The sequence below is a fragment of the Ascaphus truei genome, chromosome 14, assembly GCF_040206685.1.
Source record: "Ascaphus truei isolate aAscTru1 chromosome 14, aAscTru1.hap1, whole genome shotgun sequence".
NCBI classification, from domain to species: domain Eukaryota; kingdom Metazoa; phylum Chordata; class Amphibia; order Anura; family Ascaphidae; genus Ascaphus; species Ascaphus truei.
This window is the reverse complement of record NC_134496.1, coordinates 50,689,093-50,716,027: the sequence shown is the minus strand read 5'-3', so window position 1 is coordinate 50,716,027 and position 26,935 is coordinate 50,689,093. Positions and strand designations below refer to the sequence as shown.

The 26,935-nt window shown below is 49.9% G+C and overlaps 1 protein-coding gene across 1 annotated transcript; it reads right to left on the bottom strand.

The window, feature by feature from the left end:
* Positions 1–26,935, bottom strand: B3GNT7 (UDP-GlcNAc:betaGal beta-1,3-N-acetylglucosaminyltransferase 7). Its single transcript, XM_075570957.1, has 2 exons — positions 26,441–26,935; positions 1–5,865 (listed from the first exon to the last, which is right to left on the bottom strand). The coding sequence occupies exons 1-2, from the start codon at positions 26,449–26,451 to the stop codon at positions 4,677–4,679; spliced, it is 1,200 nt and encodes a 399-aa protein (XP_075427072.1). The 5' UTR covers positions 26,452–26,935; the 3' UTR covers positions 1–4,676.

The window sequence follows — 26,935 nt, the reverse complement described above, 5'->3', positions numbered from 1 at the left end:
TTTTGTAGGATCAATAATTTAATTTAAACTTTCCTTTTATAAATTAATACATTTCTCAGGGATATTCCTTCAAAACAAATCAGCATTCATTATAATAATTACAATAAAGTGACACAGAGTCGTCCCGGGACTGGCGTTATTCTCTGGGGTTTGCGGCAGTCTGGAGGTTTTGCACCGTTGTTAACCAAATGGTTACAGGTCATTAAGGTCAGGCTCAATCTGACCCAGTGACCATCACAGAGCCTGACCGATCTGCCAGGCCAGTCCCAGGGAGCCTCACAGAGCCTGACCGATCTGCCAGGCCAGTCCCAGGGACCCTCACAGAGTCTGACCGATCTGCCAAGCCAGTTCCAGGGACCCTCACAGAGCCTGACCGATCTGCCAAGCCAGTTCCAGGGACCCTCACAGAGCCTGACCGATCTGCCAGGCCAGTCCCGGGGACCCTCACAGAGCCTGACCGATCTGCCAGGCCAGTCCCAGTCCCAGGGACCCTCACAGAGCCTGACCGATCTGCCAAGCCAGTCCCAGGGACCCTCACAGAGCCTGACCGATCTGCCAAGCCAGTTCCAGGGACCCTCACAGAGCCTGACCGATCTGCCAGGCCAGTCCCAGGGACCATCACAGAGCCTGACCGATCTGCCAGGCCAGTCCCGGGGACCATCACAGAGCCTGACCGATCTGCCAAGCCAGTCCCAGGGACCCTCACAGAGCCTGACCGATCTGCCAAGCCAGTTCCAGGGACCCTCACAGAGCCTGACCGATCTGCCAGCCAGTCCCTGGGACCCTCACAGAGCCTGACCGATCTGCCAGGCCAGTCCCAGTCCCAGGGACCCTCACAGAGCCTGACCGATCTGCCAGGCCAGTCCCAGTCCCAGGGACCCTCACAGAGCCTGACCGATCTGCCAGGCCAGTTCCAGTCCCAGGGACCCTCACAGAGCCTGACCGATCTGCCAGGCCAGTCCCAGGGACCCTCACAGAGCCTGACCGATCTGCCAGGCCAGTCCCACGGACCCTCACAGAGCCTGACCGATCTGCCAGGCCAGTCCCACGGACCCTCACAGAGCCTGACCGATCTGCCAGGCCAGTCCCAGTCCCAGGGACCCTCACAGAGCCTGACCGATCTGCCAGGCCAGTCCCAGTCCCAGGGACCCTCACAGAGCCTGACCGATCTGCCAGGCCAGTCCCACGGACCCTCACAGAGCCTGACCGATCTGCCAGGCCAGTCCCAGGGACCCTCACAGAGCCTGACCGATCTGCCAGGCCAGTCCCACGGACCCTCACAGAGCCTGACCGATCTGCCAGGCCAGTCCCACGGACCCTCACAGAGCCTGACCAATCTGCCAGGCCAGTCCCAGTCCCAGGGACCCTCACAGAGCCTGACCGATCTGCCAGGCCAGTCCCAGTCCCAGGGACCCTCACAGAGCCTGACCGATCTGCCAGGCCAGTCCCACGGACCCTCACAGAGCCTGACCGATCTGCCAGGCCAGTCCCAGGGACCCTCACAGAGCCTGACCGATCTGCCAGGCCAGCCCCAGGTTCAGGGAACGGCTTCAGCCAGGGTGCGGAGGAGACAGTATGGCTTTCTGCAGCTGACACAAAGAGAAGGAGTTATATGGAGGGGTTATTGTCAGCTACAGTTTAATGGCAAAATGGGCCAAATAATGTACTTGGCCAACAAAAATCCAAAGGCAGAATACAGGATTCCTGGCACCATCATGTTACCTAGTATAGGGGAAAGGGCCTGGGAGTCATTACTTCAGCAGATTTAAAAGTAGGTGATTAGTATTAGTAGCAGAGGGAAAGCAGGGGCGGGGGGAGGTGCAAATTTATAGATCAGTAATGAGACCCCACCTACAGTTCTGTGTTCGGTTCCGGAGACCAGATCTCGGGGAGGACGTAAATACGGCTTCTCAGGAAAGAGGAAGGACATGAATACGTGCAACTTATAGGAGAGGAGGGGGAGGAGGGAAGCATATTCCAAAGAGAGAGAAGAGCTAGAACAAGAGGTTATTCTCTGACGCTGATGGGGGTGGATAAGGGGAATGTAAGGAAGTACTTTACAGAAGGGGTGGTGGATGCATGGAATAGCTCCCAGCAGAGGTGGTAAGGGCTAAATAATACAGTAAGGGGATACACACAGGCGTGGGACAAACATCCGGCTACTTCCTTGCTATGAAAAAAAATCCCGGAGGATCAAATGGGGTCTGAGGTTTTACGGCAGGTAGGAATATGGGCAGACACGGGGGCCACGCGGGACAGGGATATGGGCAGACACGGGGGTCACGCGGGACAGGGATATGGCCAGACACGGGGGCCACGCGGGACAGGGATATGGGCAGACACGGGGGTCACGCGGGACAGGGATATGGCCAGACACGGGGGCCACGCGGGACAGGGATATGGGCAGACACGGGGGCCACGCGGGACAGGGATATGGGCAGACACGGGGGCCACGCGGGACAGGGATATGGGCAGACACGGGGGCTGCGTGGGGCAGGAATATGGGCAGACACGGGGGGCAGGAATATGGGCAGACACGGGCCACGTGGGACAGGAATATGGGCAGACACAGGGGCGCTTGGGACAGGAATATGGGCAGACATGGGGGCCACGTGGGACAGGAATATGGGCAGACACGGGGTCGCGTGGGACAGGAATATGGGCAGACACGGGGGCGCTTGGGACAGGAATATGGGCAGACACGTGGGCGCGTGGGACAGGAATATGGGCAGACACGGGGGCCCCGTGGGACAGGAATATGGGCAGACACGGGGGCCGCGTGGGACAGGAATATGGGCAGACACGGGGGATACGCGGGACAGGAATATGGGCAGACACGGGGGCGCGTGGGACAGGAATATGGGCAGACACGGGGGCGCGTGGGACAGGAATATGGGCAGACACGGGGGCCACGTGGGGCAGGAATATGGGCAGACACAGGGGGCCGCATGGGACAGGGATATGGGCAGACACGGGGGGCCGCGTGGGACAGGAATATGGGCAGACACGGGGGCCGCGTGGGACAGGGATATGGGCAGACACGGGGCGCGTGGGACAGGAATATGGGCAGACACGGGGACTGCGTGGGACAGGGATATGGGGAGACACGGGGGCCGTGTGGGACAGGGATATGGGCAGATACAGGGGCCACGTGGGGCAGGAATATGGGCAGACACGGGGGGCCGCGTGGGACAGGGATATGGGCAGACACGGGGGCCGCGTGGGACAGGAATATGGGCAGACACGGGGGCGCGTGGGGCAGGAATATGGGCAGACACAGGGGGCCGCGTGGGACAGGGATATGGGCAGACACGGGGGCCGCGTGGGACAGGAATATGGGCAGACACGGGGGCCACGTGGGGCAGGAATATGGGCAGACACAGGGGGCCGCGTGGGACAGGGATATGGGCAGACACGGGGGCTGCGTGGGGCATGAATATGGGCAGACACGGGGGGCAGGAATATGGGCAGACACGGGCCACGTGGGACAGGAATATGGGCAGACACGGGGGCGCTTGGGACAGGAATATGGGCAGACATGGGGGCCACGTGGGACAGGAATATGGGCAGACACGGGGTCGCGTGGGACAGGAATATGGGCAGACACGGGGGCTGCGCGGGACAGGAATATGGGCAGACACGGAGCCGCGTGGGGCAGGAATATGGGCAGACACGGGGGGCACGTGGGACAGGGATATGGGCAGACACGGGGCGCGTGGGACAGGGATATGGGCAGACACGGGGCGCGTGGGACAGGGATATGGGCAGACACGTGGGCCGCGCGGGACAGGGATATGGGGAGACACGGGGGCCCCGCGGGACAGGGATATGGGCAGACACGGAGACAGGGATATGGGCAGACACGGGTGGCGCGTGGGACAGGGATATGGCCAGACACGGGGGCCCCGCGGGACAGGGATATGGGCAGACACGGAGACAGGGATATGGGCAGACACGGGGGCCGCGTGGGACAGGGATATGGGCAGACACGGGGGCCGCGTGGGACAGGGATATGGGCAGACACGGGGGCCGCGTGGGACAGGGATATGGGCAGACACGGGGGCCGCGTGGGACAGGGATATGGGCAGACACGGGGGCCGCGTGGGACAGGAATATGGGCAGACATGGGGGCCGCGTGGGACAGGGATATGGGCAGATACGGGGCCACGGGGGACAGGGATATGGGCAGACACAGGGCCACGGGGGACAGGAATATGGGCAGACACGGGGGGCCACGTGGGACAGGAATATGGGCAGACACGGGGGCCGCGTGGGACAGGAATATGGGCAGACACGGAGGCCACGTGGTTCTTATCTGCCGTCACAGTCTGTGTTTCTATGGATTTGCATTTGGGATGATTTAAAACCCAGCACTGACTGAATCGGTTTGTATAATCTGGATTATGCCGGGCTCCAATCCAAGACCAGCCCTGGTTTAAAAAAAATAAATAAAAAACATTGTTGATTCAACTGTCCATTTCGTACCCAGGACAGGGTTTTCTTGGGATCTCTTGACAGGAGGCACATGACGTCCTCGATCCCATAACCCATCCCATAAAAATGTATTAAATAAACCTTTTCTTATTGGAGGCCCCCCTAAACCAGCTAGGGAAAAGCCTCCTTACAGTATAAAAAAAAATGTGACGTGTGTCCACCCTGGTCCCTTGGCACACGCACTACATGATGCTGACTCTCCTGGTACAGGTCAAGTTACTGTGGACGAGTTTCCACATGTGCTGCAGGTCATCCGGGAACAATTTGTGCACCACCAGCATGCTTCGGAACAAGCAGGGGTCCTTGTTCAACTTGCTGTTTTTGTTCTTGACGATGCCAAAGGTTTTGAAGCCTTCGTGCATGACGGGACTGACCTTGATAACCTCCAGGCACATCCCAAGGAAGACGTCGTCAATGGGGTACAGTTCCAGAGTCTCAGACGCTTTGTACAACCTCTTGGCCAAGGGACCACCCATGAGGAACCCTCCTCCACCAGCATACGGAGGGTAGTAGCTCTTGTTATACAGAGCGGTGGGGATGTAATACTTGTTCTGCTTGTTGCGGATGGGACGAGCTTTGAACAGAACGTCACCCACAAAGAGGTCAGGGGAGCTGTTGCCGTCCAGATACTCCAGGATGTTATCGGGGTTCACAAACACATCATCGTCCCCCTTAAAGATGTGGCGCACCCCGTGGCAGTAGATGCTCATCCACTTTAGGAAGTGCACCTCTTTCAGGGTCAGATTGAAGAAGGAGTCCAGGAAGTCCCACTGCAGGATGTCCCCATAAATCAGGTTCTCGAAATCCAGGAGCTTCTGGTAATTGGCTCTCTCCTCCACCTTCATGGCCGTCCCCAGTAGGAAGAGTGTCTGAACTTTCTTTCCGTTGACCTTTTCCCTGCCCCAGGTCTTCCGGATAACCTCCCTGCGGTCATGCTGAGTGATGATCGACTTCACCACGATCAGAAGATCAATGTCCCCACTGCATTTCTGTGGGTTGTTGATGATCATAGGGAAGTAGCGGCAGTGCCGATACAGCAGGAACTGCTTGAAGTTCGGCTCCAGCGTCTTGTACCAGTCCATCTTGGTGAGGTTCCAGTTGGCTGTGCAGTTGACAGAGCTCACGTCCCACTCTGAAACATGTCCATCGTTGACAGGAGGAACCTCTGTGGACTCTCTCTCCATCTTGGTGGCCCAGAAGCCACCAGGGATGGAGAAGGTGTCCCTTTTTTGGGTGTTCATGAGCTCCTGTGACCCAGGACTCTTCTGCTGACCCTGCGCGGAAAGTCCAGGGGACGTTCCCATCTGGAGGACCGTCACCATGATCACTAGGCAGAAGGAGAAACACACACTTTTCAAGATAGTCTTCTTCCTGAGAAACAAGGGAAACAATGTTATTTGTCAATCCTTTTCTTTTTATCTGGTGACAAACTCACACGCAGAATGTTACTTCCACGGCAGACAGTAACTGCAACAGTGTGAAACGAAAAATGTGAGGCGCTTCTAATAAAGGAACAATAAACTGTGAATAATAATGTCAACAATTATTTTAAAGTGCTCATATGTGATAAAGAATAAAAATGGTGAACTTCGCTGCTCGACCCTCTGTGGAGGAGATCCAGTTCCTCCCGTCATAGAATGGTAGGGAGAAGCTTGTGGGCTTGTGGATAGGCGGTGGATACAACAATGCAGACCCAGACAGTGGCTGATAACCGGAATCAGCAGCATATTCCCTCGATGTGAAAAGATAACACACTTAGATAACAAACTTCCGGTTGCGATCGATCGCAATAATGAAATCACCGGGTGGAGGGGGAGATGATGGATAACGTCTCTAGCTGCTGCAGGTTCAACTCTACGCGTTTTGCTGGCTTAGCAGCTTCGATCGATCGCAACTGGAAGTGACGTCACGGACCGACCGGAAGTGACGCGACACAACTCCGGGAGCGGGGCTGGTGGCATGAACGAGCTGCGCGTCGATTTTGTTATGTGTCTAAGCACATAGCGCCTAATGTAAGTGCAATAATTGTTGCCTGGATAAACATTTAACTGGTACATGCATTGTTGCACTAAGTGTGTTATCTTTTCACATCGAGGGAATATACTACTGATTCCGGTTATCAGCCACTGACTGGGTCTGCATTGTTGTATCCATCGCCTGTCTTTCACTGGGAGAGTGCGAGTCCGCAATCGTGATTCATTGTTTGTGATTGCTGAATCTGTTTAAACACACTATACCATATATATATTTTTTTTCCCCACATGTGGTGATACCTGCGCTCCCCACAAGTAACTGGAACAGACCAGGGGGGAAATGTGACTACGTGGTTAAGAAATAGGTACTTTTCTGAAACAACACAATATACCGGCCCCTAGGTGATCTCTGACCAAGCTCTTTCCCGTATTCATCTCCAGACCGGGTTGTGGGGGTCTGTGCAGGTTCTGGAGTAGATTTTCCTGTGGTACTGGGACGCCACAAAGTTCAGTTCTTCCTCGTGCCTCGCACAATTTACAAATAGAAAAGGTTCCTGTGTGCTTCCTCCAACACTTTGTTTCTTCATCTTCACTTTCCCAGATGTGGAGACACTGGTCTGGAGATGAATATGGGAAAGACCTTGGTATCAAGGAGGTTTGCGGTGGAAAAGTAACGCGCCAGCACAAGACTTCAATCAAGATCCATTTGGACATTGTTTGGACACTAAGGACTGTATTATCTTCTGGTCAGAGTTCACCTTAGGGTTTTGGGTTTTCTAGGCGCGGTATACTGTGCTGTTTTATGTATGTTGTTAGAGATCTGTATCGATCCTAACCACCAGGCAGCCTTTCTATAATTAAGGTTTTTTTTTGGTAATCACTTTTAGTAATAGTAATACAGGCATACCCCGGTTTAAGGACACTCACTTTAAGTACACTCGCGAGTAAGTACATGTCGCTCAATAGGCAAACGGCAGCTCACGCATGCGCCTGTCAGCACGTCCTTAACAGCAACACCAGCTCCCTACCTGTACCAAAGCTGTGCGCAAGCGCGGAGAGTATAGAGCCTGTTACACATGCGTTATTTACATCAGTTATGCACGTATATGACGATTGCCGTACAGTACATGCATCGATAAGTGGGGAAAAGGTAGTGCTTCACTTTAAGTACATTTTCGCTTTACATACATGCTCCGGTCCCATTGCGTACGTTAATGCGGGGTATGCCTGTGTTACATACATGCTCCGGTCCCATTGCGTACGTTAATGCGGGGTATGCCTGTACTATATTAATTTTAAGCATTAGCGCTTTAAATCACAGTTTTCTTTTTTAAGGTTCTTTTCTGAACGTTACCAGCGTTTCCGCGCCTGTACGAAGCAGCGGGGAATGATTGCGTCTGTTTGCCGCAGCTCCGCGAGTTAAATAAAATCACCATTCTAGCAGATTTAGCATTTTATAAAAACAAGGGACGGAGGGAATAAATACTAAGCTCGTGAATAAAACATTTCATAATCAACGGTCAGCCCAAGCTCTGCGTCACCGACATATTCTGCCCAATCCCAACACCCCGCCGTCACCCGTTTCCCCGCCCCTTGGCATTATTTCAGATTTGCCCTTTTCCTATTTGCAGAGACTTTCTGTTTCTATGCGTTACTCCCCAGAAATAGCTGCAAATATTTGCGTTTTCGGTAGGGTAATAAATGGCGGCTTTCTTTTCCCCGTGGCAGTTGCTCACAGCTCCCCGGCAATGCAAGGGTTAAATACAAGTTCTTTGAAACGCTATATTTTCTTTGCACCAACTGAGGTTTCATTTAGAAATTTCGGCTGTGAGAGGGAATCTGTGTCCTGGTTATCCCAACACTGGGGGTTTGTACCGACTCGCTGCGCACAGACCCCAGACGCGCTCTTTCCTACGCGCGCGAGGACGTCGCCTTTTTAGCAGTTGCTAATTAGAGAATATTTTATCTTCTCGTTTTTTATTTTGAATAATTTCTTTTTTTAATTTGATCGTTATCAAAGTTTATTTTGTTCTTCGAATGTTATTTTTTTTTTATGTAATGTTCGGTCTTTTCATTATTTGAAGGATTACAGACAGGTCTACGTGATGTGGGGGGGCAGCCCCACAGAGGAGAGCGGGGGTTAACACGTGAACCCCTCGGGGACGCCCCTCGCACACCCTGCGGCGGGCGGCGGGCGAGTTCACCTAGAGAAGCCTCTTCAGTTTCAAGGCAATTAAATGGGCTTTGGGATGAAAGACGCCTTTCTCCTGAGCGAGCAGTGAAACGCCGGCACATGGGACCGAGGGATCAGAGCCTGCTTTGTGAGGAGAGCCTGGCATTAAAACCAGGGCACACAGCACACACTGTACACACAGCGTACACTATACACACAGCACACACACTATACACACAGCACACACACTATACACACAGCGCACACACTATACACACAGCGTACACTATACACACAGCGTACACTATACACACAGCACACACACTATACACACAGCGCACACTATACACACAGCACACACACTATACACACAGCGTACACTATACTCACAGCGCACACACTATACACACAGCGCACACTCTATACACACAGCACACACACTATACACACAGCGCACACACTATACACACAGCGTACACTATACACACAGCACACACACTATACACACTGCGCACACACTATACACGCAGCACACACACTATACACGCAGCGCACACACTATACACGCAGCGCACACACTATACACGCAGCGCACACACTATACACGCAGCGCACACACTATACACGCAGCGCACACACTATACACACTGCGCACACACTATACACACAGCGCACACACAGCACACACACTATACACACAGCGTACACTATACACACTGCGCACACACTATACACACTGCGCACACACTATACACACAGCGCACACACTATACACACAGCGTACACTATACACACTGCGCACACACTATACACACAGCGCACACACTATACACACACTATACACACAGCCTGGCATTAAAACCAGGGCACACAGCGCACACTATACACACTGCGCACACACTATACACACTGCGCACACACTATACACACTGCGCACACACTATACACACAGCGCACACACTATACACACAGCACACACACTATACACACACTATACACACACTATACACGCAGCGCACACGCTATACACACAGCGCACACGCTATACACACAACGCACACACTAGACACACAGCACACACACTATACACACAGCACACACACTATACACACAGCACACACACTATACACACAGCACACACACTATACACACACTGCGCACACACTATACACGCAGCGCACACACTATACACGCAGCGCACACACTATACACGCAGCGCACACACTATACACGCAGCGCACACACTATACACGCAGCGCACACACTATACACACTGCGCACACACTATACACACAGCGCACACACAGCGCACACACTATACACACAGCGCACACACTATACACACAGCGCACACACTATACACACAGCGTACACTATACACACTGCGCACACACTATACACACTGCGCACACACTATACACACTGCGCACACACTATACACACAGCGCACACACTATACACACAGCGCACACACTATACACACAGCGTACACTATACACACTGCGCACACACTATACACACTGCGCACACACTATACACACTGCGCACACACTATACACACAGCGCACACACTATACACACAGCCTGGCATTAAAACCAGGGCACACAGCGCACACTATACACACTGCGCACACACTATACACACTGCGCACACACTATACACACAGCGCACACACTATACACACAGCGCACACACTATACACACAGCTCACACACTATACACACAGCGCACACACTATACACACAGCGCACACACTATACACACACTATACACACAGCGCACACACTATACACACAGCGCACACACTATACACACAGCGCACACACTATACACACAGCGCACACACTATACACACAGCGCACACACTATACACACACTATACACACACTATACACACACTATACACACAGCGCACACACTATACACGCAGCGCACACGCTATTCACGCAGCGCACACGCTATACACACAGCGCACACGCTATACACACAGCGCACACGCTATACACACAGTGCACACACTATACACACAGCGCACACACTATACACACAGCGCACACACTATACACACAGCGCACACACTATACACACAGCGCACACTAGACACACAGCACACACACTATACACACAGCACACACACTATACACACAGCACACACACTATACACACACAGCACACACACTATACACACAGCACACACACTATACACACAGCACACACACAGCACACACTATACACACAGCACACACACTATACACACAGCACACACAGCACACACCACACACACACTATACACACAGCCTGGCATTAAAACCAGTGCACACAGCACACACACAGCACACACTATACACACAGCACACACACTATACACACAGCACACACACACTATACACACAGCACACAGCACACACACTATACACACAGCACACACATAGCACACACAGGGCATATGTATATCTGTACCATATATATCACAGGTAATACAACAGCCACTAGTTAGATTGTAAGCTCTCTGGGGCAAGGAATCTTACATACCCAAATTAAAAAGTCACTTATAACTTATTTCAATACATTGTAAACACATTAGGGAACGGGACAACATGCTCTGGATGTCATTTAGAGATACTGCCACAGTATTTTATGCTTTATAAACTTTATTTTAAGAAATCACTATTTAGTCTTAACTTTGGAAATATAAAAGTAGCAATAATTCTGGTTTGTAAATAAAAAGGAGCCGCACTTGTTTCTGCCAGCACCGCTGGGCGTTTCTTATTCAATGTTTATTATTATTATTATTAGAATTATTAGTAGTATTTTGTAGTACATTCTGTTTTCTGCTGTGTTTCTCAAAAACGTAACAAGCCTAATATGTGAAAATAGTAATAATAATAAGAAGAAGAAAGTGTGATAATAAATAAAATAATAATCTGGGAGGCTGTTTTTCATGTAGTGATGTAGGATATAAAAAGCATTAAACACACCAATTATAATGATAGCAGCCTCACATACATTCCACACGTAAATGCACCAAGTTACATAGGACACTTCTTAACACACCAGTCAATATGGGGTCCCCCCCCTCAAACACCCCAGTTTATATGGGATCACACATTAGCTGTCCCCAAACACTTTAATAGGTTCCCCCTGATAAAAGTCCTGACTGTGTTGGACACTTGGGGACCCAGAGGATTCCCGGACATTTCAGCGTCTCCAGGACATCTGCCTTCATTTCCTCTGCTCCCCGAAGCGCATTCCTGCCACATGGAAATGAAAGATCCCGACTTCCTGTCAGGCTGGAACGGGATTATCGCGCGTCTATCTGCGCTACGGATAAATCATTCCGAGTTTGGATATTGGGCTTAATATTTGAGAAACGACATGACAAAAAAAACAAAATAGGGATTGTACGCGAGTGATCGTTACTCCTTTCCTCCAAAATTCACAATGGCGGCCATATTAAAGAGTCCCGGTAAAAAATAGTGGAGGATATGATAGTAATGTTTGAGATTAGGATGAAAAAGAGGATGGTAAAATATGTAATAGGAACAGGTGGCGCTAGAAAGAAAAGTCCTATCCGCTGGATCCGGCGGTGAACGGATCACTAATGGAAGATTATATACACTTTCTGTAGCAGGCATGCACAACTTGTAAAGTGACATGGGCCGAACAGCGCCAAGGAAAACTGATTTGGGCCACACGTGCTCATGGTACCGGCGTCACGACGTGCGCGCGCACTTTTGGGACTCTTACCTGATTTCCTGGGGTGGTTCCTAAAGTGCCCGCTGCGCTGTAGCGCGTCAACGCTGTGACATTTTGTCTTCCAGGCTGCAGTCGCGTGACGTCAGCATCACGCGAGCTGGTTCTGCCAATGAGGGCCAACCAGCTCCGTGACGCATTTGCCACGTTCCCCGGTCGCCTCCCTAATCTCCTGCAGCCCAGTGCACACATCGCTGGGGCTGCAGGAGTGCGCGCAGTGGCGCTCACGGTAGCGCGCACCCACGCCGGCACCCTGAGCGCGGCCTTAATGAGAGGTATTACACCTCCTTTCAGCAACAAGCTTGTTGTATTCTGGGGTTAATCCCCATCATCATCATCATCATCATCATCATCTCTCCCCCAACCCCCATCATCATCATCATATCTCCCTCATTCCCCCTCCTCCTCATCATCTCCCTCAGTCCTCCTCATCATCATAACTCCATCATATCTCCGCCAGCCCTCCTCCTCATCATCATCATCATATCATCTCCCCCGCCCCAGATCATCACAGAGATTTGACTAAATGCATCGAATTTATCCTGACCCATAACTACTTCACATTTGGCAATGACACATACCTCCAGACAACCGGGACCGCTATGGGTACTAAAATGGTGCCACAGTATGCCAATCTGTTCTGTGCAAAACTGGAAAGTGACTTTCTTTCCTCCTGTCACTTGACACCCCTTACATACCTTCGTACATCGATAACATCATCCTGATTTGGACCTCTGGTGAACAGGATCTCCTACAGTTCCATGAGAACTTCAATACGTTTCACCCAACCATCAACCTCAAACTCACCCATTTCCCGGGCTAAGTATATTTCCTAGACACCACCATTACTATAAAGAACAACAAACTACAGACTGCTGTATACCGCAAACCTACAGCCAGAGACAGATATTTGAGGGACAACAGCTTCCACCCGATACACACCAAGCATGCAACCATCTACAGTCAAGCCATACGATACAACCGGATATGCTCCGACACAGCAGACCAGTGGAGCCACCAAGCCAGTGGATTACAGCCTTGAGATCGGATTTCATAAACCGTGGATATAACCACAGAATTGTAGACCAGCAAATCCACAAAGCCACCAGAATACCAAGAAGTGATCTCCTTGAATACAGACAGAAAGAGACAAGCGACAGGGTACCTTTGGTGGTCACATATAACCCACACCAAGAAGCCCTACGCAAGATCGCCAGGGAACTACAACCCATTCACCAGGAAGATACAAGACTGCAACAGGTCTTCCCTGAAACACCCTTATTATCATACAGACAACCTCATAATCTCAAGAAAATGATGGTGAAAAGTATTCAACAGTACAACTGAATGCGGGACAAGACCATGCCAGGACGCAAGTTGCAAAACCTGCGCAATGCTCCACACAGTGGGCACAATACAAATACCACACAGGAATCTGGAGTACAAAATCAGAGGAAGGTTCACCTGTTGCTCCAGCAATGTCGTGTACCTCATCATGTGCATGAAACGAGACCGCAGCTTCATGAGTCACTACCCTGACACAAGAGAACTCTCTTCCCATGAGTGCTAAAGGCCATGTCTATACATACTGCGCTATATGAATCCACACATCGCTGTCTCTTACACATACATATGTACAATGTCATTCTATCCCTATATACCAGTAGGGACCACATAGTATCTACACACATTAATAGTAATGCAACACCCTCTCTTACATTACTACACCTACAGTATATGGGAGACAAAGAAAAAATGCACCCGCTCAACCTAGTGTGACGACAAGGGTCACAATTACAGACTGGTGCAATAGGGCAGGGGGATAATAATCAAACACAAAGAACACTGTATGACGCAAAGACACTGTGCATACAGATAAGGCCCTGTAAGTATACATAAGTATACATACCAACACACACCTTTTGTAAAGCGCTGTATACACTGTGGGCACTTTATAAATGTATATTTACACACACACACGCACACACACAACTAACATTCAGGGACCATTTAACACCTTAAGTCATAAAGTGCTTACTGAACAGGGGGGAGGGATAGGCTTCAGCCACAGATACATTCCAGGATGCACTGTTTTTAAGTAAAAACCTTTTTATTTATATATATATCTATATATAAATATAGGGAACCATGTTAATAATGGTTTTTGAAGCAAATAGTGGCACTGTGTGCTCATTTGCATGTCATTTCCCAGAATCCCTTGCTGCAGTGGAAGTGCTGTGTGCTGGGTGATAATGGGGAAAGGCAGGGCTGCAGACCTGCCTAAGACATGCAGATGAGCATACAGTTGTATTTACATATATATATATATTTACATATATATATATATATATATATATATATATATATATAGTTTGTTTTTTATATATACATACACACAGTGTTCAGTAATAAAGGGACTCTCATCTTTTATCATATTTTATATATTTCTCGCATAATCCCCATGAAAATGAGCACAATTGTAGGTCTGTTATGTAGATTAACACGATATAAGAAGCACGGTGTAGCCAATCATCTGATATTAAGTAAATTGAAGCCGCTGTATTATGTCAGAGCAGCAGATACGCTGCGGGAGGTTCGTGCTCAACGAGAAATAGGAGTTTTCCCTTCGTAGCCCGTACAGTAAATAAATGTGTTACACGGTTACACCCCAATCTGAAACACTGCCCCTCACTCTCTGCGCTCCCTGCCCCTCACTCTCTGCACTCCCTGCCCCTCACTCCCTGCCCCGCACTCTCTGCGCTCCCTGCCCCGCACTCTCTGCGCTCCCTGCCCCGCACTCTCTGCGCTCCCTGCCCCGCACTCTCTGCGCTCCCTGCCCCGCACTCTCTGCGCTCCCTGCCCCGCACTCTCTGCGCTCCCTGCCCCGCACTCTCTGCGCTCCCTGCCCCTCACTCTCTGCGCTCCCTGCCCCTCACTCTACGCTCCCTCACTCTCTGCACTCCCTGCCCCTCACTCTCTGCCCCTCACTCTCTGTGCTCCCTGCCCCTCACTCTCTGCGCTCCCTGCCCCTCACTCTCTGCGCTCCCTGCCCCTCACTCTCTGCGCTCCCTGATCTCCCTGCCCCTCACTCCCTGCGCTTCCTGCCCCTCACTCCCTGCGCTCCCTGCCCCTCACTCTCTGTGCTCCCTGCGCTCCCTGGGAGGGATATAGCTTTTCTTGCCATGAGAGGAAGCGGCAACAATGTTACAGGTGTCCAGAAGTTCAGACATATACATGTAAATAACTCACTTACTGGAGGGCAGTCTCGCTCAATGGGAGGGCAGTCTCGCTCAATGGGAGGGCAGTCTCGCTCAATGGGAGGGCAGTCTCGCTCAATGGGAGGGCAGTCTCGCTCAATGGGAGGGCAGTCTCGCTCAATGGGAGGGCAGTCTCGCTCAATGGGAGGGCAGTCTCGCGCAATGGGAGGGCAGTCTCGCGCAATGGGAGGGCAGTCTCGCTCAATGGGAGGGCAGTCTCGCTCAATGGGAGGGCAGTCTCGCTCAATGGGAGGGCAGTCTCGCTCAATGGGAGGGCAGTCTCTCTCAATGGGAGGGCAGTCTCGCTCAATGGGAGGGCAGTTTCGCTCAATGGGAGGGCAGTTTCGCTAGAGTGAAGGTCTCTGGGTAAAGCTCCAATATAGCAAAATGCCCCCAAACACCTGGGACCCCCTGTGTCTGACTTGTTTGTCTCACTACTGAAATACAAATTAAATATGTATCTTTTTATCACGCTGACCAGCATGGAGACCCTGCTGACCAGCACGGAGACCCCGCTGACCAGCACGGAGACCCCACTGACCAGCACGGAGACCCCGCTGATCAGCACGGAGACCCCGCTGACCAGCACGGACACCCCGCTGACCAGCACGGAGACCCAACTGACCAGCACGGAGACCCCACTGACCAGCACGGAGACCCCGCTGACCAGCACGGACACCCCGCTGACCAGCACGGAGACCCAACTGACCAGCACGGAGACCCCACTGACCAGCACGGAGACCCCGCTGACCAACACGGAGACCCCACTGACCAGCACGGAGACCCCGCTAACCAGCACGGAGACCCCGCTGACCAGCACGGAGACCCCGCTGACCAGCACGGACACCCCACTGACCAGCACGGAGACCCCACTGACCAGCACGGAGACCCCGCTGACCTGCACGGAGACCCCGCTGACCAGCACGGACACCCCGCTGACCAGCACAGAGACCCCGCTGACCAGCACGGAGACCCCGCTGACCAGCACGGAGACCCCGCTGACCAGCACGGAGACCCGTTTCTCAGGATGATCCCAATTCCCTGATGTCCGTGAGATAACTTTGTTTTTAACCTAATTTTCAGGGGAATCTCCCTCAGAACTGAGAGGGTTGATCACTGCTCAACACCGTTTTTAATAGCACTTGTTTCATTTTTTTAACAGGTTTATATAATCTGTGTGAGGGGAACGGAGGGGTTTTTCCAAAAGAAAGATACCCATCTCTTAAAAAAAAGTGGGACTGTATTTTGTACATAAAACGGTGGAGGTCTCTCTACTGTATCTGCAGCGGTAACCCTCACCGTATTATGCACTGACCGGTACCCTCTGGGGTCAACTCCAAGCCTTGGTTTGTCAGGGAGCCCCCCCAACACGTCAGGGTTTAAGGATATCCCTGCTTCAGCACAGGTGTCTCAATCAGTGGTTCAGACTTCGACTGAGCCCACCTGTGCTGAAGCAGGGATATCCTTAAAACCTGACCTGCTGGGGAGGGTGGGGGGGGGGGGGATCTTGAGGACTGGAATTCAGCACCCCTGTTTTAACGGCTTCCTCCCTGCAGATGACAGATTGCTGCGACCCCGTGGGGTGACGGTCACACTCACGTGTGCAGCCTCTTGCATTTCCAAACATTAACCTTGTAAGAGGATGCGGGGATTTCCTGGAGCAGCTGTTTGCTGTTAGACACTTCCTTATCTATTTATCACAGGATTCTTGCATAAACATTCGCCTTTATTAGTTCTCTGATACAAAGTATTTGATCCTTTATCGGAGCTCAGAGTTTAAGTCGGTTCCGGGTTCTAACATCTTTATATTATTTTACCATCTTTTAGCTTTGTGCAGAATTGGGAAGTTCAGAAAAATAAAATGTTACAGTAGCGAAGATCTCAAGAATGCGGAGATCAGGGATTCCGGAGAAGATTCCGCGTTGGCCATTTTTAAAGCAGAAATTCAAGCGCGGTTCTTATTTAATTTATTTTTCCCTTTAAAATGCGATATGTTCTCCGGTGATCGATCGGCAAAGATTCGGCTCGGGGGTTCACCTAAGGTCTGTCAGTGCAGCAGAAGAGGACCAAAGATGCAAAATTATATGGGGAAGGTCATGTGACCAGGCAGTCACGAGATACAATTGGTGCGCTGCTAGAGTGAGGGCAGGGCTCAAAAATGGGAGTGCCAGAGCCTGTTTCAGAAGAGGAAGGGGATGTGACTTTGTTAATGCTTTCTATTGAAACAAAAAATGCTTATTACATTAGAATATACGTAAAAAATATAATTCAGAGTAACGTCACAGCTTCCCGTTGCCATGGCAACGCGGCGTCATATGATGCCGCGTGGCCATTTTGAATAGTGCTGCATGAGAAAAACATGATTTTAAAGGCGTCAAGACAGCAGAAGACCGGGAGACGCCGTCAGGACCCCGCAACCGGATCCCGCCAAAGGTAGGTGTCGTGAGGGGCTTGGGGGGGGGGAGGCAATGACTTTTTGGGGGGGTACAGTTTGTCAGGCCCTGTATATATATATACACACACACATATATACACACATACACACACGCATACATACACACACAAGAGAGAGACAGAGAGATAGACAGAGAGAGAGACAGAGAGAGAGAGACAGAGAGAGAGAGACACACACAGAGACAGAGAGAGACAGAGTGAGAGAGACAGAGAGAGAGAGACAGAGAGAGAGAGACACACAGAGACAGAGAGAGAGACAGAGTGAGAGAGACAGAGAGAGAGAGAGACAGAGAGAGAGAGACACACAGAGACAGAGAGAGAGACAGAGTGAGAGAGACAGAGACAGAGAGAGAGAGATTGTTAGTTCTGTCACAGGACATGACGTGTCCCTGCTTTGCATGTTACAGATATATTGCTTTAACACATTCATTGTTACGTTATCTCAAACATTCCTTCCTGATTCCAAAAGCTCATGATTGCTGGGATAAGACAGGATTAAAATGATTATGAAAATTAGGCTGAATACTTCCTGTAACATAATAAATGTTACTATGATACTGTGTGCATTATCCGTGCAAATGTGGTGACTGTTCACTTAGAAACGCGCCAAACAGCATCTTAGCATGTGTGTGTGTGGGGAGGGGGGGTGGGGGGGTATAGTTGTCAATTAGGGTTTCCAGGTGCCCAGTATTGAACCGGACTGTCCTGTATTTGGACACTCTGTCCAGTAAAATATTAGCGGTAATTTTATTTATTTATGCCTAGTCCAGGAAGCTAACTGCTCCCTGGACACAACCTCCCTTGGTGCAAGCTCTACTCTCCCGCTGTCCCGCGGAGGATATCCCCTTTCTCTAAATGGCCGCCCCCACCCTCAAAATGGCTGCACGCTCCTCATTGGCTGGAACGGCCCATGTGACTTATCCCCACCCCGAGGCTTCTGGGAATTGTAGTCCCGCTATAGTACTTGCGAAGCCATTACAAGATGGCCGCCGCAACCTTTTCCCGATCCGACGGAGGCAACGGACCACCCAGATCTCCTCCTCCTCTATTGATCTCTCTGTGGGGGTACCCCAGGGCTCTGTCCTGGGACCTCTTCTCTTTTCTCTGTACACACTCTCTCTAGGTGACCTAATAACATCTTTTGGGTTTAATTATCACCTCTATGCCGACGACACACAAATATACTTTTCAACACCTGACCTTACACCTGCTGTACAAACCAAAGTTTCTGAATGTCTCTCTGCTATATCATCCTGGATGGCCCTCCGACGCCTTAAACTCAACATGGCAAAAACAGAGCTCCTCATACTTCCTCCCAAACCTGGCCCTACTACCTCCTTCCACATTACTGTTGGAACTACAATCATTCACCCAGTAGCCCAAGCACGCTGCCTAGGGGTCACACTCGACTCCTCTCTCACATTCTCCTCTCACATTCAAAACATTTCTAAAACTTGTCGCTTTTTCCTCCGCAATATAACTAAGATACGCCCTTTCCTCTGTTGTTCGACTGCTAAAACTCTGACTCAGGCCCTCATTCTCTCCCGTCTTGATTACTGTAACCTCCTGCTGGCTGGCCTTCCTGCCTCTCACCTGTCTCCCCTACAATCTATCCTAAATGCTGCTGCCAGAATCACTCTACTCTTTCCTAGATCTGTCTCAGCATCTCCCCTCATGAAATCCCTCTCCTGGCTTCCGATCAAATCCCGCATCTCACACTCCATTCTTCTCCTCACTTTTAAAGCTTTACACTCTTCTGCTCCTCCTTACATCTCAGCCCTAATTTCTCGCTATGCACCATCCCGACTCTTGCGTTCTGCTCAAGGATGTCTACTTTCTACCCCCTTTGTATCTAAAGCCCTCTCCCGCCTTAAACCTTTTTCACTGACTGCCCCACACCTCTGGAATGCCCTTCCCCTCAGTACCCGACTAGCACCCTCTCTATCCACCTTTAAGACCCACCTTAAGACACACTTGCTTAAAGAAGCATATGAATAGCACTGTGGATATTCTGAACACAGGATACATAAAGATTGGCCCCCTGCAGACGCACTTACCAGAACTCCCTCCTACTGTCTCTGTACGTTCTCCCTACCTACCAATTAGAATGTAAGCTCCTCAGGGCAGGGACTCCTCTTCCGAAATGTTACTTTTATGTCTAAAGCACTTATTCCCATGATCTGTTATTTATATTATCTGTTATTTATTTGATTACCACATGTATTACTACTGTGAAGCGCTATGTACACTAATGGCGCTATATAAATAAAGACATACAATACAATACAATACAATACCCAGGGCACCAGCAGGCTGATACAGGGCAGCTCCTCCCTCCTCTGTCAGGAAAGGGGGGCCCTGTTACAAATATATATTATCTCTAACTGTGCATGCAATGTCTTGTATATAATGTATACCCTGCTCACTTATGTAACTATGTATTTGTAACCATGTGTTATTTGTCATCAGAACTCTGTGCCCAGGACATACTTGAAAACGAGAGGAAACTCTCAGTGTATTACTTCCTGGTAACACATTTTATAAATAGAAAATAAATAAATACACAAGTGATGACCAATCTAGTTCTTTGAGCATTTCGCAGTGATGTGTGTTGAAGTTGCATTGTAGAACGAAACTACAAATTGAATTGTAGAGGGTGTCAAGTTTGCTAAGGTGGGTTTGAGGTGCCGAGCCGTATACTATGTCCCCATAGTCAATAATTGGCATTAGTATCTGCTGTGCGATACGCTTTCTGACAAGCAGGCTTAGGGAGGATTTGTTCCTGTAAAGTACCCCTAGTTTGGCATACTGTAGGTTTTGGATGTCAGGGTATCAATGTGCATCCCGAATGTTAAGTGGGATTCAAACCATAAGCCCAGGTATTTAAAACTAGTGACAGGGGTTAGGGTGGTGTTAGCGTTGGTTCTGATCTGGAGCTCAGTCATCGGAAGCTTTAACAATTTAGTCTTGGTCCAAAATACCATTGTTACCGTCTTGTCAGTGTTTAAAAACAGTTTGTTTTGGGAAATCCAATTTTCAAGTCTCAAAAAGTCAGATTGAAGTATGTGGTCAAGGTCGGAGAGGCTATGGCTGTGTGCATATAGGATTGTGTCATCTGCATACATGTGTATTGAGGCTTCCTTACAAACTGTGGGAAGATCATTGATGAACAATGAGAAGAGTAGGGGCCCCAGAACAGAACAGAGCCTTGCGGGACACCACAGGTGATATCCAGGGGGTTGGAGTTAGAGCCTGAGATGGACACATGTTGGGATCTACCTGATAGGTAGGAATGAAACCAGTTTAAAGCATGCTCCCCTATTCCAGAGCTCTGGAGTTTGTTAAGCAAGATAACATGGTCAACAGTATCAAAAGCCTTTGCAAAATCTAGGAATATTGCACCAGTGAGTTGTCCCCGTTCCATTTCACACTGGATCTCATTGCAAACTTTTAGCAGGGTAGTTACGGTGGAGTGTTTGGGGCGAAAGCCAGATTGGTATTGGCTCGGGAAATTTGTCTTGGTGTAGAAATCGCTTAATTGGGAGTGAACACATGTTTCCATAACTTTGGATAGAATTGGGAGAAGGGAGATTGGCCTGTAGTTTGAGACAGTGTTTTTGTCCCCACTTTTGAAGATTGGGACAACTCTGGCAGTTTTCCAGGTCTTAGGGATATGGCCTGCAGACAGGATAGAGTTGACTATGGAAGCAATTGGTTTAGCAATGGCTGGGGCACCAAGTCTTAGGAACTTAGATTGTAGTAAGTCAGGTTGCTTTGACATTGGCTGCTTAGTTTTAATTTGAGGAGCGCTTGTGTAATCTCCTCTTCGGATACTGGGACAATTTGAAAATTGTGGGCAGTTTTGGGAGAGAGTGAGGCTGTAGGGGTACTCCCAGGATGAGGTTCATGTTTGTAGTTTGGATTGTGTTTTGCTAATAAGTTAGTAGCACACCCCACAAAGTAATCATTGAATGCATTTGCAATGTGTATACCTCTCTGTGCGTGTATGTGTATACCAGTATTACCTCTCTGGGCGTGTATGTGTATACTGGTATTACCTCTCTGGGCGTGTATGTGTATATTGGTATTACCTCTCTGGGCGTGTATGTGTATACCGGTATTACCTCTCTGTGCGTGTATGTGTATACCGGTATTACCTCTCTGTGCGTGTATGTGTATACCGGTATTACCTCTCTGGGCGTGTATGTGTATACTGGTATTACCTCTCTGGGCGTGTATGTGTATACCGGTATTATCTCTCTGGGCGTGTATGTGTATACTGGTATTACCTCTCTGGGCGTGTATGTGTATATTGGTATTACCTCTCTGGGCGTGTATGTGTATATTGGTATTACCTCTCTGGGCGTGTATGTGTATACCGGTATTACCTCTCTGGGTGTGTATGTGTATACCGGTATTACCTCTCTGGGCGTGCATGTGTATACCGGTATTACCTCTCTGGGCGTGTATGTGTATACCGGTATTACCTCTCTGGGCGTGTATGTGTATATTGGTATTACCTCTCTGGGCGTGTATGTGTATATTGGTATTACCTCTCTGGGCGGGTATGTGTATACCGGTATTACCTCTCTGGGCGTGTATGTGTATACCGGTATTACCTCTCTGGGCGTGTATGTGTATACCGGTATTACCTCTCTGGGCGTGTATGTGTATACCGGTATTACCTCTCCGGGCGTGTATGTGTATACCGGTATTACCTCTCTGGGCGTGTATGTGTATACCGGTATTACCTCTCTGTGCGTGTATGTGTATACCGGTATTACCTCTCTGGGCCTGTATGTGTATACCGGTATTACCTCTATGGGCGTGTATGTGTATACCGGTATTACCTCTCTGGGCGTGTATGTGTATACCGGTATTACCTCTCTGGGCGTGTATGTGTATACCGGTATTACCTCTCTGGGCATGTCCATCACTGTCTCTTCTCCCTCTCTGTTACAGGGAGATGTTATATGGAGTAATAGAAAGTTATAGGGAGTGGTTATATGGGGTAATAGGAGGAGTTATACAGAGTGGTTATATGGGGTAATAGGAGGAGTTATAGGGAGTGGTTATTTGGGGTAATAGGAGGAGTTATACAGAGTGGTTATATGGGGTAATAGGAGGAGTTATAGGGAGTGGTTATTTGGGGTAATAGAAGGAGTTATAGGGAGTGGTTATTTGGGGTAATAGGAGGAGTTATAGGGAGTGGTTATATGGGGTAATAGGAGGAGTTATAGGGAGGGGTTATTTGGGGTAATAGGAGGAGTTATACAGAGTGGTTATATGGGGTAATAGTAGGAGTTATAGGGAGTGGTTATTTGGGGTAATAGGAGGAGTTATAGGGAGTGGTTATATGGGGTAATAGGAGGAGTTATAGGGAGGGGTTATTTGGGGTAATAGGAGGAGTTATATGGAGTGGTTATATGGGGTAATAGGAGGAGTTATAGGGAGTGGTTATATGGGGTAATAGGAGGAGTTATACAGAGTGGTTATATGGGATAATAGGAGGAGTTATAGGGAGTGGTTATTTGGGGTAATAGGAGGAGTTATATGGGGTAATAGGAGGAGTTATATGGAAAGGTTATATGGGGTAATAGGAGGAGTTATAGGGAGAGGTAATATGGGGTAATAGGAAGAGTTATAGGGAGTGGTTATAGGGGGTAATAGGAGGAGTTATAGGGAGGGGTTATATGGGGTAATAGGAGGAGTTAAAGGGAGAGGTTATATGGGGTAATAGGAGGAGTTATACAGAGTGGTTATATGGGGTAATAGGAGGAGTTATAGGGAGGGGTTATATGGGGTAATAGGAGGAGTTATAGGGAGACATTACTTGACAAACCTTTACTGGAAGATAAGGGAGATCTCTTCATATTACATTCAGATGAAGGAACTATTCTCAGGGAGAAACTAACTGAGTGAGCAGCATGATACGCAGGAAGATAAAGTTAACGCCGGAGACCTGAGCGCTGAGCCGCCATTAATTTATAGGATTAACAAATAACTTGTCTTAATTGTATCAAAGTGACGGGTGTGTCAGTGTGTCCCAGTGTGTCCCAGTGTGTCTCAGTGTGTCTCAGTGTGTCTCAGTGTGTCTCAGTGTGTCTCAGTGTGTCTCAGTGTGTCTCAGTGTGTCTCAGTGTGTGCCAGTGTGTCTCAGTGTGTCCCAGTGTGTCCCAGTGTGTCCCAGTGTGTCCCAGTGTGTCACACGGCTTCTACACACGTTACAGAGACTGCGAGGTGGATATCTTCTTACCGCGCTGTTCTAATAAAGTCGTACGCCAGACATTGTATCCGGATAAACCGTTTTATTTACACAGTGTATATATTGCACCTGAGGAACGCCGATCCCCGAAACGCTGTGCGTTTGCAACCGGCAAATAAAACACTTTATCACGCGATAATGTCTGGGGTGAGACTTTATTAGAACAGCGCCACAACCGAAGATATCCAGCTCGAAGTTTAACTACGTGGCGGACGTGGGATCCGGGGCACTCTCTGCACCTTACAAAGATAAGGGGCACCCGCTACAATGATCTAACAGGAGCGCGGGAAGGCCCTTAATCCTGACTGCTACAGAGACTGCGGGAAAGCAGATAACAGACAGTGTATAGCGAGGAGATTAATACCCGGCGCGGTGCATAACCTGGGGTTCACGGCTGGTCCGGCACCGCAGGGCTTTGTATGATATACGTGTATACGCGACCGAGGGTCAAATAAAAGCGTTTTATAAACCACTTTCTCCGTGTAATCTTCTCGTTGGAGACATTAATATTACGGTTTTATCTATTTGCATCATGTGGAAAATAAAGCTGTTTCTCTTTTCTCTGGGTCTGCTGAATTGAAGTATATCAGGATCAGGACCCCCCCCCCCCCCCAACCCAACAGGTCAGGTTTTCAGGATATCCCAGCTACAGTACAGAATGCTCAATCAGTCCCTGCTTCAGCACAGGGGGTGCAGTCTTTGACTGAGTCTCTGATTGAGCTACCTGTGCCGAAACAGGGATACCCTGAAAACTTGACCTGTTGGGGGAGGGGGGGGGGGGGGGCTTGAGGACTGGATTCGAGCCCTCCTGGGCTAACTGGAGCTGAGTTTGAGACCCTCTTCCCTGGGACAGTCCTGCCCCGCACAGGAGCCCCGGGAGGGGCCCCGGTCTGTCTCTGATATATATCACTGGCTCAGCATTCGTGAACTTAATTACCCCATTAAAATCGGTGTAAACCACCCGCGAGTAGCGTCACTTGGGTGTCATTAAGGTCCCCAGTGTCACCCACAACTGCGCACAGCCAAAGGAACATCTGCAGCTAGCGCAGGACGGACACAGGGGGAGAGGAGGCGCGGGGGGAGAGGGGGGAGAGGGGGGAGAGGGGAGAGGAGGCGCGGGGAGAGGGGGGAGAAGTCAGGGGAACATGGAAATATAACAAAAATAATGCACAAAAAAAAAAAAGTATTATCCAACAAGCTCCGATAGTGCCGGTGGGGCGATGTGTTTATATATTACAGGCAGGGAGCGCTTTCTCATGAGTAAACTTCCAATTCTAACATCAAGAGAGAGAGAGAGAGAGAGAGAGAGAGAGAGAGAGAGAGAGAGAGAGAGAGAGAGAGAGAGAGAGAGAGACAGACAGAAAGGACAGAGAGAGAGAGAGAGAGAAAGGACAGAGAGAGAGAGAGAGAGAGAGAGAGAAAGGACAGAGAGAGAGAGAGAGAGAGAGAGAGAGAGAGAGAGAGAAAGGACAGAGAGAGAGAGAGAGAGAGAGAGAGAAAAAAAGAAAGGAGAGAGAGAGAGAGAGAGAGAGAGAGAGAGAAAGGACAGAGAGAGAGAGAGAGAGAGAGAGAGAGAGAGAGAGAGAGAGAGAGAGAGAGAGAGAGAAAGGACAGAGAGAGAGAGAGAGAGAGAGAGAGAGAGAGAGAGAGAGAGAGAGAGAGAGAGAGAGAAAAAAAGAAAGGACAGAGAGAGAGAGAGAAAAAGAAAGGACAGAGACAGAGACAGAGAGAGAAAAAGAAAGGACAGAGAGAGAGAGAGAGAGAGAGAGAGAGAGAGAGAGAGAGAGAGAGAGACAGAGAGAGAGAGAGACAGAGACAGAGACAGAGACAGAGACAGAGACAGAGAGAGAGAGAGAGAGAGAGAGGAGAGAGAGAGAGAGAGAGAGAGAGAGAGAGAGAGAGAGAAAAGAGGAGAGGGAGAAGAGAGAGAAGGAGAAATGAGAGAAATAAAACCGGAGAGAGAGAAAACGGAAAGAACGAGCAGAAGGATGGAGAGATTTTGGGAGCACCTGTCTGCAACCCCCCTCCCCCTTTCTCCCATCCCAGGGGTAGTGGGCGCCGGGCACTTACCACTGGAACATCCTGAGGTTCTGTGAGGACTCAGCAGCAGAGACACAGCCTGTGGGACACAGAGAGACCTCTGAGAGGGGGAGAGGGAGACAGCCTGTGGGACACAGAGAGACCTCTGAGAGGGGGAGAGGAAGACAGCCTGTGGGACACAGAGAGACCTCTGAGAGGGGGAGAGGGAGACAGCCTGTGGGACACAGAGAGACCTCTGAGAGGGGGAGAGGGAGACAGCCTGTGGGACACAGAGAGACCTCTGAGAGGGGGAGAGAGGGAGACAGCCTGTGGGACACAGAGAGACCTCTGAGAGGGGGAGAGAGGGACAGCCTGTGGGACACAGAGAGACCTCTGAGAGGGGGAGAGGGAGACAGCCTGTGGGACACAGAGAGACCTCTGAGAGGGGGAGAGAGGGAGACAGCCTGTGGGACACAGAGAGACCTCTGAGAGGGGGAGAGAGGGAGACAGCCTGTGGGAGACAGAGAGACCTCTGAGAGGGGGAGA